The sequence below is a fragment of the Leucopleurus acutus genome (assembly GCF_964270905.1).
Source record: "Leucopleurus acutus genome assembly, chromosome: 10".
In the NCBI taxonomy this organism is placed as follows: Eukaryota; Metazoa; Chordata; class Mammalia; order Artiodactyla; family Delphinidae; genus Leucopleurus; species Leucopleurus acutus.
Genome location: NC_139153.1, coordinates 24,200,351 through 24,214,946, shown reverse-complemented (window position 1 = coordinate 24,214,946; position 14,596 = coordinate 24,200,351). Strand labels below are relative to the sequence as shown.

Below are 14,596 nucleotides of genomic sequence, written 5' to 3'. Positions count from 1 at the left end.
AAACAACACAGCCGTCTTCCTGTAACTGATTATTTGCCGTGTAACTGAAGCAGCTCGTGCTTGCTCCTGGTTAAACGCACGCACTCCAAGAACCACATAATGAGGCAACGGCACCGTAAACACTACGTGTGGTTTCAGTGGGAAATAAATTGTATCCAGCAGCTGATGGGTAACCATGGGCTAGGGCTAGGGTTGACTCTGATCACAGGAATCACTCCCATAGTGAAGCCTCCTGGCCCTCTTACCCTTTGTGGAAAATTAAAAAAAATCACAAAGACAGTCTTACCACACACGAAACTCTCTGGCGGCACGGCAAAGATGCTCTGGCCCTTCAGTGACTCTGGGTGGGCACAGGTGGCTGTCACGAAGCCCTGCAGCGTCCTGCCCAGCAGCCACGGGGGCAGCCACTTCAGCTGGCAGTCGCACAGGAAGCTGTCGCTGCTGATATGGCTGAAAGCAAGACAAAAGGGTCGTGTGAAGTGTGACCGCAAAGAAGGGATATCTGCCTCTGTGCCCCGAATGACCCATCGCCTCCGATCAGCTTCTGCCGTGAAAGTCAGCAAGCTTGAATGGGGGATGCTCTTTCTTACGGTTCCTCTCCTGCGACCTAGAGCGGTAAGTACAGTCTACCTGGAGACTGTGAGAAAGCGCAGCTTCTGGCTCAGTGGGTTAGATTCCGCATCGCTAACAGGCCGCCAGGTGACGCTGACTCCGCTGGTCTAAGGGCCACACTTCAAGTAGCAGCCACCCGGAGTTCACACGTGTCCCACGACAGCCACTGCGCTCATGTGACCCCAGGGATGCCGTCTCCCAGCCTCTGACCATCCCACGGACAGGAGTAGCACAGCCTCCTCTCTGCTTCTTCCCCCCCCCCCCCCCCCCCCCGATAAGCCACTTGGAGCGTCCAAGCTCCATGCAAGGCTCCGATCTCAAGCCCGAGAAGGGCTCCCTTTTCTGTGTGGCTGCTCTGTTTTCATCTGGCAGGGCTGCATGTTTCCTTGCATCCAAATGTCAGCCTCGCGGGCGTGCTCCCCTCTTGTTTGTGTATTTATCTCCACACCAGCGCTATTCAGGAGGCCGGCAGGATTCGGCTCCGCTCCCTAAATAGTGCCTGGGAGTTAATTGCCACTGCCCAGGGAGCATGAGAACGCACAACTTGGGTTTTGTGAGGCTCCAACCAAAACACAGCATATTTTCTTTCTCATTTCTCAGCAACTGAGGATCAGCTTTTTCAACAGAAATCGGAATTGCCATCTCTGCGGACATTCCTTCCTGAGGAGTCACTCGAAGATAAGTCAGCTGAGGGGCTGAGCTGCCGTGTTCCTGGAAGACCTTGGGCTGTGAGCTCAAGAGCGGAGGTTAGCCCGGCACGGGGAGGGACACAGGACTTATTACATGCGCTTCCCTGGAATAAACTGTCCCCGGTACGTGGTGACAAAAAAGGGGTACCGGGATGCTCTGAAATTCCAAAAATGTCACATGGGCCAGTGATAGAGCAATGGCCTCCCCCCCCCCCCCCACCATATTCCTCAGGCCCCTTTCTCGTTCTTCATTTCACTCTGACCTTCTAATGAGCAGGGAAACCATCAAACTAGTAAACAGCAAGGCAGAGAGAACCTGAAGGCAGAGAACCCAAGGCAGAGACGAAATGACATAGAATCTGCTCTTCGCTCCTCTCCTCACCGTTCCCGAACGAGCTGGGCATTTTAACCAAATAATTTTGGGAAGTGCTCATTCAAGACTGAAATAATTGAGCACAAAGCCATTATAACAGGGATGCTTGCCCATATTAGACCTTACAATCAGCCCTATCAGCCCTAGGTTTTGTATTTGATGGGCGGTAGGGCTGTGCTTAGCGATACGTGGAGAGAGGCTCTGTTGAGGAGTTACTGTAGGTGTGGACGGGCCGTCACAGGTGAGCGTGAAGAAGTGGCTGAATCACACCAGCCTCTGGAGAGCTTCCCAGGGCAGGCTGTGTGGTGGTTGGGAAGGCTGCCGCCGGGCACAGGAGAACTCACGAGCCCAGGCGAAGAGTGGAAAGGGCCTCTCCCCCTGTCAGAAGCACCGACGGCTTCCCATCAAGGGGCATCTGACGTGCCTGCCCCCTTCCGCAGGAAGGCCTGGGCACTACACACGGAAGTCTAGGGGAGGACACTGGCCATCTCGGGGAGCCTTTAGCCCCTTAGTCGGGGACAGGGACATATTTCATTCGAACCACAGGAACAAACTGGAGAAAACAAATCTGACGTTTCTCCTTGATCAGAAATGTGTTTGCAAAGGGTTCAGCTTCACGTCATGCGTTCAGGGCATTTGCTGGCCGAGCTCCCTAGAGAATTTCCTGCCTCCTCTGCATGGAACCCTCCTCACACCGAGGGGTCCAGACCTTAGAAGACGGCAGGTACTCAGGGCGGACGGAAGGCTGTCCTAAAGAATGAGTTAGGATTAACGGGATGGAGGGAGAGAAATGGAGGGACCCGGTGGGACACCGACCTCCCCTCCACACGCACACATCACCTCCGAGACCAAGCGTAGGCCAGACGGGGGATCGCTGGTGACCCCAAGGCTCTGCAGCTTCCCGCAGCCAACAGGCACGGCCATTCCGGGCCCCCGCCTGCAGCCATCCCGGCACTCCGCTGGCTTATATCACACATTTTCATGATTCCAACACCAAATGTGTTTCTAATCATCGCTTGTGGAAATTCACCCAGAGGATGACTAAGTGCACAGCACAACCTGCCTTGATCCAATGGGGGAAGAAAATGACCAAGTGGGATTAACCGTTTCTCCCATCAGAGGACTGGGCCCACGGCCAGCCCCAGCTGGGTACATGCAGCGATTGATGGGAAGCCTAGGCAGGGGGCCAAGGCTGAGCCTCCAGAACCACACAGATGCACTTGCGGGGGAGGGGATCCGAGCACCTGGAAGGGCCCAGTTAGTCCCAACTAGAAAACTGTCTCAGGAAACCTGAGTCTTCAGGAGGCCCAAAGGAAAATCTTCTCTCCCTGTCCTGCTCTCTTTCTCTTGCTTTGCTTTAACTGGACCTTTTTTACTTCCAACATGTTATTTGGAAAGTTTCAAAGACAGAAATGCTGGAGGGAAATGCACCATGGACACTCACAGACTCACCACTTTGTAAAATCTGAATGTTCTGTGATACCTGCTTTATCACATATCTATCCAGGTGTCCATCCTTCCACGAACTCCCGTTCTAAGATCAGGACCCTTACGAGAAAGGGCACCAACTTGACAGACGTGAATCTCGCAGGACACTGAACGTCGTGAGGCCAGGGCCCGTCCACCTCGCCTCCCCTCACTCACCCCAGGGGACGCCACCGGGGCCTCTTCCTGCTTCGGTTTCCAACTATGGGGACTGCACCCCCCTACTGCCCCATTCCTCCCCTCCCCGCTGCCACCGAGGGTCCACCAGGATTGGCCGCAGGGACGAGGATGAGCTCAGGGTGCAAAGACAGCCATTGGCATGCCCGATTTTCTCAGCACTTGTAGGAACCCAAAGCTGCACCTTTAGGGAACTAGACATTATGGCTCAGACTCAATGGCTGCAGAATCGGACTCACGTACAGGAAGAAGAAAGGAAACCTGGGTGTTGCTACCTGAATACTTAGATGAGCTCCTCTGCCAGAGACTAGGACACAGGCAAGCTCTTCTAACCCTTGTCGCCCATGGGCCCACACGGCAAGTCTGCAGCGGCAGCATCATGGCCCACAAACACCACGGGGGCCCTGGGAACACACGTGGGCTGGGCGTCTCCTCGCTATCCCACGGTACGTGTCCCCATCCCACGGAGAGCTCTGCCCTGCTCACAGCCCACCCAGATCTTTTAAGAAGCCCCTCTCAATACAAGCCCTTCATTGTAGGCACCCCTAAAAGATGAAGCACTTGTCCTTGACGTAATGAAAGGGAGGATTATCCATTTTACAGAAGAGAGTTTGTTTCACATCACCCAGAGCAGCGGTTAGTCAACGACGGCCTGCAGGCCCACTGCCTGCTTTTGTAAATAAGAATTTATTGGCACACGGCCACACCTATTCGTCTATGTATTATTTATGGCTGGTTTCTTGCTACAAGAGTCAAGTTGTCATGGCAGAGGCCCTGTGGCCCAAAAAGTTGAAAATATTTACTGTGGCCCTATAAGCAAAAGTATACTGACCCCTGATCCACAATAAGCCCCCAGAGGGCATTTTTTTCAAAAAGACAATTGAACTTACAGACAACTATAAACGATCACAACTATTATATAAAATAGAGCATAATACAGTGAAGGCACTTCTTACTCTGAAATCCTCTACTCACGCCAACTGGGGCCACAGAATTCCCGGTACTTACAGTTCTTTAAGATTCTTCATCTTCACAAAGGCATCAAACTGGACAGACCTGATTGCATTCTCTCCAAGGTTCCTGAAAAAGAACATTCTCTACTTAGGCAAAGAAACTCCAGGCGCCCTTCAAGTCAGCCACGTGTTTGAGCCACGACGCTCAGGGATTTTTCCTGACAGCCCAGGCTTCGCCAGCGAACCACAGGCACGAGCCAGACACCCGTGTCCTGTCCTAAGGCCACTGTAAGCGGCTATTATTTCACCTACGTTGACACGTGCAATAACTCTGGAACGAGCCAGCCTTAAGGGCGGCATCAAAGCTAAGTCAAGGCCCGCCCAGCAAGTCAACAGGCAAAACTTTCCCAACAGAATTGTGGCCGCACTTGATTCAAGACAAAATACCCTAAGAATCAAGTACTAGCAGCATCCGCCTCGGCTGGTGACACACGGACGTGTGTCTCAGGGCTGGCTCCGTCCTCTTCCTCCCAGGCTCTCAGAGGCGAACACACCAGGAGGAACCTCCCAGTTAAACCCAGCGTGTACTCAGCACTGCTGCGCTGCTTTAGCAGTATAAAGGGTCCTGGTGGAAGTGGAAGGGAGCCCAGGGCCTGAGCAGGCCCAGGCAATGGGGCGGCCAGGCAGGAGGACGGCATTCATCTGAACACCGAGTGGCCATATGTTCTGTAACCGTTTCTGGCATAGGCAAAACGAAGGCCAAAGTTGAAGCTGACTTAGAAGGAAGCAGCTGGTGTTTCCAAATAGCCTGTGTCTCAGTTTACAAAGATGCTTTTAAATTGCTCACAGACTTCCCCGGCAGCCACGTTTGGCAGGCCTGTGGGTCAGGGAAGGTACTCACAGGTGCTCCAGACCTTCCAGCCCCGAGAACGCTCTCTTAGCCACGGACTTGATCTTGTTTCCCGACAGAGTTCTGCAGTTTCCAAACATCCAGATACAGAGGTGGGGTGGGAGCGGGAGGGAGAGCAACAAGGGAGGGTGGGGAGAAAGAGAACACACAATTAGGGTGGTGCTATCTGATAAGCCTGTCCAGGGAGAGGCAGGTGGAAATCTGACCCGTGCCGAGATTATGCATCTGAGGTATGTGGGCCCTCCCCCTTCTGAAAGGAGATACTTTTATCTTTATTAGAATTTAACAGTGATGACAGGTAGGAATTGCATGCACTGTCTCGCCAAAAAGGCCCCTTGCAGTGTTAAGTGGAAATCACCTTGTCCAGCCCGCGCTCTCTCTCTCTCTCTCTAACGACCACCCTGGGGGGAGTGTAGCCATAGTCCCACAGGGGAGAGAGAACTCACCACTGCTCCAGCGAGAGGAAGCAGTCAGGAGGAAAACTCTTGGAACTAAAAACTACCACCCACTTCTGAAAGCTGCCTTCTGGGGATAAAGGTCCCCAGAGGAGGCAAGAGGAGGACAGGACAGTGGGTATCTATGGAGACGGCCCCCCAGCTCCGGGGCACACGCTGGCAGCCAGGATGCGGCCACAGTGCGCTGCACCCCTGCCTGCGAGAAGGCCCCTCGGCTCTTCAGCAAGAGCCCGGGTTTTAAATGATGCCAACGGCCCGAGGTTATTAAATCCTAGATAGACAGGTCCTCAACGGTCAGCCCCCCAGGCTATCTAATGCTTGTACCTGCACCACCTACCCATGAGAAGGGGGGTCTCGCTTCCAGAGAATTCCAATCACAATCTCATAAGTGACTGTCAAGAGTTTTCTCAGAAACCCAAATCTGGCCCCTGCAGTACACATGGAAGAAACGGATGCCTCTTCCATGTGCTGTCATCCAAAGGAAGTCTGTGTTGGAACTGGGGTAGGGGTGGCACCTAGAGTGGCTGGACACTGGGAATGAAAAGCATCAAGGTTCCAGTTTTCCCTCCTCGTTATCAGATGCTCTGATGAGAGCCCACCAAGGAGCTCCCTCTAACTGCTGCTGGCACGGGAAATTCTGCCAGCGAACACCTGAGGCAGTGCTGACAAGTATGGGGCTCTTTGACGATGGTGTCCACCGGGACTCTCCAAAGGGTAGGTTGAGAAGGACATGGGCTGCTGGGAACCAGCTCCTGGGAGGTCTCAGCACCGCAGGTATGGGACAGGGACTCCTAGGCACTGAGGGCAGGTGGTCAGGAGAAAGCCTTAGAGAAAGGCAGGCCGGCTCAGCCCCTCGCCAGGAGGGGAATTCCTTGTCTAGAACCCACTGAGGACCAGGGGAAAGATCTCGACTAAAGGCCAGATCTACCTTCAGACCTTCCTTAAGACGGGACCCACGAGGGAAAACAGCAAGCACACAGCCCTCCCTGAGAAGAGGGAAGAAAAGAAATGCGAGCCTTGAAGAAAACCAAAGACGGCAGGGCAGCCTGGCACCGCCTGCCACACGGGCCCCGGGCTCCCACCCAAGTGCCAAAGGCTCCTGGGGCCCGGCAGGCAAGGACCAGGAGGCTGCCTCCAGGAGATGGGATCACACACACAGAGGACCCAGCCCTCGCCAGGGGACTCGGGAGGCAGCTGGACCACAGGGCTGCCGCACCCCAAGTGCGTCAGGATGGGTGCCCTCCCAGGTCCTCTGCTGATGCAGCCCCCCTGGCAACTCTGGGCTCGGCCCTCAGACAAAGCAGCTCTGTGCCCTGCCTCCGGAGGGTAAAGGAGCACAACGGCCAGAGAGCCCTTTGCCTTCTCCTTCTCTGGGAGGCAGTCTGCATGGATGTGAGAACAACCTCACCCAGAAAGCGTTTCCATAACTGCACCACAGAGCAAGTCCAGCCAGCACCAGCCCGCAGGGCACCAAAGCCCGGCGCTGCTGAGAGCACTGCCAAGCTCTCACTCACTCAGATGCCCCAGGCCGAGCCACTGCGGGCTCCAGGTCCTAGTGAACGGTATTGAACTGTTTAGTGAAATCTTCCGTAAACGAGATCCAGGAAAAAAAGCTGTGCTTTATATCCATTAAATATTAGTCACGTTGGCCTCTCCTACCACGAGGGCAGGCTGTTACTCCTAACGGCGACGATACCAATAAAACAAACTCTCAGATGCTCGGTTATCCAGGAGCTCATCTCCTGTTGGTGGATTACAGTAGGTCCTCACGTTCCCCAGCAGGTGTCGGTGGGTGGGGGCCGGGGCTCGGCTAGAGACTGCGGTTCCAGTGACAGGCCGCTGTGTGCACACGGGAGAGCTGGGGCTGTGGGCCAGGCGTGTCCCCGTGCCTCTGTGCCACGTGCCGGTGGGCAGCGGAGACGTGGCGCACCTGATCGATGGCTCCCGGAAGGCAGAGCCGGCCCCACGTCCCCCGCGCCAGCGACCTGGAGCAGACGGCGACCCTGGGGATCACCTATCACACCCTCTCCCTCAGCCCTGCCAACCCAGCCAAGGGTCTTCCGGCTCTTGCCGCCTTCACCCCAGGAAGGCTGAAGGGCAGCGGCTACTGCTGTGTCACTCAGCCCCCTGCCCCCAGGAATGCCCCGGAGAGAGCTGGAACCACGGGGCGGCACCTGCCTCCTCTTCGTCCGCAAGTGACCGAACCCTCCCCTCTGCGGCTGACCTGTGCTCCAGAAACCCTGCCTCCCCTCCTCACTGGGCTATGAGCTCAGCAGGCCCCCAGCAGGTGTTCCAAAAGCATTCTGGAAGGAGGGGCGTCGGGTGGGTGAGTGTAATGAACGCCCTGCCAGGAAGCTCTGGACTGAGGAACCCTCCCAAATGGCTGTGTTCAGCAGCTGGAAAAATGAAGGGCAGGGCAGGCTTCGCAGACGGAAGCCTTTTATGGCTCCGCTGCTCACTTGTTCCTTTCCTGGAAGACGTTTTAGTTTCGGGCTGCCCTCGGGCACGGCAGGGAGAACCCCGGGCCCTCAAGTAAGAGAGTGCAGGCCAGCTAGCGTGTCCACCTTCCCTTCTGAGGGAGGTCTCTGACCTCCGCCCCTCAGCTGCTTCCACCGCCGAGCCCACCAGCGGCTCTAGAGGGACAGACCCCCTCCTGGCTGATGTGAGCCCCCCCATTTGTAATGGGTCCGACAGACTCACCACCAGGCCGCTTAAACAGGGCCTCTCGGTGGCACGGCCATGCCGCGGAGCGTCCACGCATTGCTCTGGGGAGACCAAAGCAGCACGGGTTCCTCCCCGCTTCATTCAACGAACGCTGACTCAACACCGTTAGCAGTTAGGAAGGCGGCTCCAGGCTGCACACAGGCTGGTGTATGCGGAACCAGAAGCCCGGCGTCCCCAAGGGCCAGGCACACCTCACGAGGCAGGAAGAGCCTCCATGGCCCGCTCACAGTGCTTTCTAACCGGAGCTGTGCGCCCGGATCACAGGAAAGCACGGGCCTTCCTTTTCCCCTCTTAATGTGGAAGATTTCACACACCCGCGTAGGCAGAGGGGAGGGTGTCGTGAGCCCCACGTGCCCGCCACACAGCTACGACCATCACCTGATGGTGCCAATCCTGTTTCGTCTCTGCCCACTCCTCACTCCCAACCTGGGCTGGACCACTGGGAATATCTATCACATACTTTTCTTTTTTTATCCAAGAAGAGGATTCTTTTTTTTTTTTTTTTTTGTCTTTTGCAACATAACCACACCACCGTGGCACCTAAGTAAATAACTGCATATATTTAATCATATTAAGGAACCACTGTCACTGTCCCGCTTTCCCCCAGTTGTGTGCATCTCTCCGGTGTTTTTGGAAAAGGATACAAGAGCCTCCAGGCCCAAGATCCTGATCAGTGGGGCTGGGTGGGAGGAGACTGGACACTGCATTTTACAGTGTCACCGTGAACCCACTGCTTCCAAACACCCACGTCAACCGGCTCAGTGCAAGCAAGGGTTACGGGCACTCGTGCTGCCTTCTTGGGACTTTACACAGGACTGTTACCCTAGTCCAGTGGGTCAAATGCTGGACTGTTACCCTAGTCCAGTAGGAGAACACGCTGGGGAACAGACAGCAGGCGATTAGGAAGGCGGCTCTAGGCTACGGACAGCGAACGGCTTTTGCAGAACCAGAAGCCCTAGTGCCCTCAAGGGTCACCGCCCCCAGCTGGCAGGGAAGAGCCTCCTGGAAGCCGTGACACCCAAGAACCGGCTCCAGGTTCCACTGCAGGGACAGGCCCCGCAGAGAAGGCTTGTGTTGAATGGCTGCGCAGGCGCCCAGCACGCCGGCTCCACCATCCCCGCAGCTGCATCCCGAGCCTGAGGCTCCTCTGGTCAATGACAGGCCTCTGTCCCACCCCGTCGTGCTGTCCTGGCTCTTCCCAAACCTGCTGGGTAAAGGGCCCAGGAGGTGGGGGAAAAAGGAGCATTTTTTTAGGGGAGAAAAAGAAGGCCGACAGGCATTTGTGACCCACTATCAGAACGCAGGAGCCTCAAGAAGAGAACGAATCCTCAGACAGCCAAAACGGCTGACGCGTACAACTCCCAGACTAGCAAACGCGTGAAAAACCCCACTTTTCAAAACAAATTAGAAACGTTAACTCTGCAGAAAGCCCCTGCCACCACGGGCTTTCCCGGAGCCTCGCCCTCCACTGCTGCTTTCAAAATATTTACTTTATCCTCGTGCTCTGCTCAGCTCGCCGTCACCACAACAGGCCGGGGGAGACGGAGTGGGGGCCGTCTTCTGTCTTGTCCTCCAACCCCTCCCCCACAGCAGCTAGTGAACAGTGATAACAGCTCCCACCCCCATGCCTGTATGTTCCTTGGGAGGCATCTGTAGAGAGTGCTGGGGAGATGCAGAAAGAGGGTAGGACTAGGGGAGGCACAAGGCTTCGGGGCCACACGGGTGAGTCCCAGGCCTGCCGCCCACTGGCTGTGCGATCTTGGGCAAAATCCCTTCCCCTGTGTGTCCTCATCTGCAGCAGAAAGGATGCGTAACACAGCCTGGCCTCCTGAGACAGTCAGATGTCACACACACACAGACACACACAGACACACACAGACACACACAGACACACACACACACACACACACACACACACATGCCTCGCAAATTCTAGGAGCATAGAAAAACAAACCCCAAACACCAGAAACCTTGAATAAAAAACAGCTACTGTATGGTCACCGTTTACGATTATGATTGACAACAAAAAAGACTGCCCGAAGACTCAAAACCATCAAGAGTTACTTGGCTTTAGACGTTTAGAATTTCTAGAAATTCGGTAAGAGGGCAAGACTCCTTTGAGCAAAGAACAACAAAAAAGTTGGCTGTTTTCACATCAGTCAAGAATTGAACGGGAGAAAAGACCCAACAGGCCTCCAAACACCAGCTCTCTAGCCCCAAAGAAACCAACACCCAGGGCAGTGATGAGGTGGTTGGTCAGGGAGAAGGTGAGATGCCTTCTGCGCCCCTATTCAGACTTTCTTTCCCAAACAAAAGAAGATAAATGTGCCAACGCTCCCAGGGGCAGGCACAGAACACAGGGTGTAGGGGCCCGTGGAGCCGTCTCCATGCACTAGCCCCACGGATCTTCCGACGCCCAGATACTCACAGCTTGCTGAGGCTGTCAAGCCCTGTGAAAGCACCACTGGTGTCCTCGATTGTCCCCGAAATCTCGTTGTGGTCCAGGTCCCTGGGGAGGAGACAGACAGAAAGCTCACCATTCAGTCTGTGGCAGGAAGAGAGACTCACACCCATTCTGCCTCCTTGAAGAAGCTTGAAACATCTCGGTGTGTTCTAGGTGCCCAAATGGAACATCCAGTTAAGATTAGAGGCGTGGGCTTCCCTGGTGGCACAGTGGTTAAGAATCCACCTGCCTATACAGGGGACACGGGTTTGAGCCCTGGTCCGGGAAGATCCCACATGCCGCGAAGCAACTAAGCCCGTGCGCCGCAACTAGTGAGCCTGTGCTCTAGAGCCCGCAAGCCACAACTACTGAGACTACGTGCCACAACTACTGAAGCCCGCGCGCCTAGAGCCCGTGCTCTGCAACGAGAGAAGCCACCGCAATGAGAAGACCGCGCACCGCCACGAAGAGTAGCCCCCGCTCGCCGCAACTAGAGAAAGTCCACGTGCAGCAACGAAGACCCAACACAGCCAAAAATAAATAAATAAATAAATAAAGATTAGGAACATGACCACTCAGCCACCCTGCCGTGAGAACTGGCTTTCTCAGCCTCGCAACACAGCTGACGTAGGCCTTGGACTGGCAGCTCCCTAGCTGCATGTGCTGCTCCCCAGTGGGCACATGCCAGGCCCCAGGGGAAAGCCTGCTTTGGATTCTGCCCCCAAAGAGTGGACTTCTGTCCACTGCTCTGAGAATGAGTCCGAAAGGTTCCCTAAGGTTCCCACCTGCTTTCACCCCAGCCAGGGTCCCTTTCCTGGACTTGACCGAGAAACTGCAGAAGGCACATGGAGGAAAGGACAGGGAAGAAAAAGGCCCCGGCACAGGGCCCTCTCTAGTGGGTTTGGTGCCCAGAGCCCGTCTCCCCCCAGGGCCTGCACAGGTGCTGACTCCCAGCCAGGGACGACATCTGGGTGCTGAGTCAGACTGGTGACCCAATTGCCAAGACCAGAGGACCAGGCCAACTTTTCGGCCCAGTCTCCGCCAACAACGCAAATCACAAGGCCAATGACTCAGCTTCCTCCCCCAGCTTCCAAGGGCAGGTCACCCCAGCGGGCAACACACCCCACCTGGCGACCAGGCCCCCATGCTGCCCTGGGCTGGCCCGCTCCAACTTTCCACGAGCTCCGCCACACCTTCCCCTCCTGAGCCTCAGCAGATGTGGGCCAGGACCAGAAAGGATGCTGCTCTCGGCTCCCGTGAGCGCCAGCGGGGAGGGGAGCTCAGACCTTGGAGAGAAATGCTCATTCTGACCTTTACTTTACAAGCGGAAGCTCAGAGCCCAGATCCTGAGGCTGGAAGGGGCTCCTCCTTTCATCAGGTTCCTCCCATTATCTTGGTCCTGAAACACCCGGGACCCGGGGCTGCTGCTCTGTGTCTCCCTGCTCTGAGCCCCAGCTGCCAAAGGTTTTTTCTCACTTCTCTGGCCTCCTGAGTCTGAACGTCCCGGCCTTGTCATCCAGCACTGCCATGGCTCCGAGGCTGACCTCGGCTTGAGCAGCCTGGCGTCCGGGCTCTTTCTCACTCCTCCACGACGGCCTGGCATGAAAGCCTCTGCGCCTCTGCTAAGCGCAAGTGCAAAGGCCTTCCTCCCCGTCATGCCGGAACAGGCCGCTCTTTCTGCAGGGGGCACAGCTGGGAGGGAGGCCTCAGACCCCACGGCCACTGCCTGTTGAAATCCAGATGCCGCTCCCACCGTCCCCAACCCCCGCTTTATGGCTGCTTGTTCTGTTGCCTGGAAGTTCTCGAAAGCCCAGAAAAGCCCAGAAAATTTGAAGTCCCAGAAGAGCACCCTGCAGCAACTCCTGGCAACTCCCTCCACCTCACGGGGAACTTCGAGGGAAATGACATGATCATCTCCATTGTGTTAAATGACCCTAAAAAGGCTCCGGGAGAGACACGGGATTCCCTCATCACCTCTTCTGGAAACGGGCGTCCTGGATGCAGGCTATACGCTGAAGAAGTTGAGACGCTAGGCCAAGACACGAGCCTCAGGATTGCCCTGGCTCAGAGAGAAATACTCGGGACTGAAACATGGAAGTCGCAGCGGGAAGGCTCAGGATGGGAAAGACGGCCCCAAGGCTGCTTATCTGGGGGCGGCAGCGCGCAGCCTGGGGAACCTTTCCCACTGCCGGACCCCACGTCCCGCCAAGCGCACTGCAGGAACCAGTGCGTGGTGATGACAGTTTTCTTTGAGTCGTCATCCCTCTAGGCACCACCCCGGGAGGAATGAGGGACACTTTTCTGCTCAACTAGCTCTTTTTCGATTTATTACATGAAACTTCGAGAGTCTGGCACACATCACAGGTCAGCTTTGGATCTAATTGTGACTCAAGACCACTGAGAAGGGAATGCAGTGAAGCAGCTGGTGGGCTCTACTCTGCTCTCCCACCAACCCAACGGGGAAGGACGTACAAGACGCGCAGGCTTTTGAGTCCCCGGAAGGCGCCTTCCGCGATGTGACTGATGGAGTTGTGGCTGAGGCGTAGGATGCTCAAGCTACTCAGGTCAGCCAGGCTCTCCTCGTCCAGCCGGGTCAGATTATTGAAGGACAGGATCCTGAGGGAGGGGAGGGGAAAGCAAACATCGCAATCAGGCTGCACGGCACTCTTCTCCTCTTCTTCTTCTCCCCTCTTCTCCCGAACGTACAGCCACGGTCGGCCAGTCACCTAGGTCCCAGTGGGAAGGGATACGCCCACGAGGATCCGAGGGCAAAATGGTCTCACAGCTAGAAACCCACCAGGGCTTGATACCCATACATTTTGACTCCTGGAAGGAGGGCTGTAAACTGGGAGCACTACACAGCACAGGGCCATACAACAAAGAACCACAAGGCTCCAACCCTGCATGCACCTGGTGTCCATGGCTGGTCCTGATTCAGGCCATGACAGATCTCTCATGGCTGTGGCCTGAGACTCTGGACAGGACGCCAGCGGGTTCTCATAGTGAGCAAGGGAGCCGGACAGCCTCCCAGCATTGGCCAGCAGAGGGCACCACCAGCCACTGCCTGGAACAAGCCTTCCTCACTGAACTGCAGGCCTCACCTGGGCAGCACCCGGGGGACCAGAGTCTCCCATCCGGGCTACCTTGCCCTCACCCAAGCCAGCCTCTTAGCATGATCCCCCTACCGTAAGTAAGGAACACACCCCCAATCACACACCTTCCCTGAGCATCAGAATCAATCCTTCTTTCCTCCCAGCACAGTCCCTGCGTCTCTGACATAGCCCTGGGTTGGTTACTTAGCATATTAGTCATCTATCCTCAAAAAATGGAATCTCTGGGCTGGGGCAGGAGGAAGGAAAATAAATTCGGAGAAGATTAGCAAGTTTTTAAAGGTAGCAGGGAATGACAGTTTTTCTCTCCTGGAAAAATAAGTCATGGTGCCTGTCAGTTGCAGAGACCTGGCAGGAGATCAAAATTACATCCTCACCTGCAATTAAAGAATTTAGTTTAAAGGAGGGGCGGGACACACACGTGGAAAGCAACTCTGAATCTGGCTCCAAGGTTACCTGGGTGTCGGGCAAAATGCTAGGCTGGTCGGGGGACACTCCCGTGACCTTCTCTGCCCCTTTGGAAGGGCACAGAAAGCAGCCGGAGGGGGCACAGGCAGTGTGCCCCTCACCGCTGCCTCAGCAGCAGGGCGCACACACCCTCTGCGATTCAGAGCCTGTGCAAGTACGGGGCCCCCGGGGGCTGAGAAGACCTCTCCCGCTTCCCT

At 55.7% G+C, this 14,596-nt stretch overlaps 1 protein-coding gene across 1 annotated transcript in view; it reads right to left on the bottom strand.

Annotated features, from left to right (window-relative positions):
- The window catches only part of LRIG1 (leucine rich repeats and immunoglobulin like domains 1), a 120,313-nt gene that overhangs the window by 16,396 nt on the left and 89,321 nt on the right, over positions 1–14,596 (bottom strand). Inside the window, exons 8-12 of the mRNA XM_082848820.1 lie at positions 13,294–13,437; positions 10,807–10,887; positions 5,191–5,262; positions 4,345–4,416; positions 287–450 (exon numbers count right to left, since the gene is read on the bottom strand). Of these exons, the coding sequence (XP_082704946.1) occupies positions 287–450; positions 4,345–4,416; positions 5,191–5,262; positions 10,807–10,887; positions 13,294–13,437 (533 nt within the window). The remainder of the gene's footprint in view (positions 1–286; positions 451–4,344; positions 4,417–5,190; positions 5,263–10,806; positions 10,888–13,293; positions 13,438–14,596) is intronic.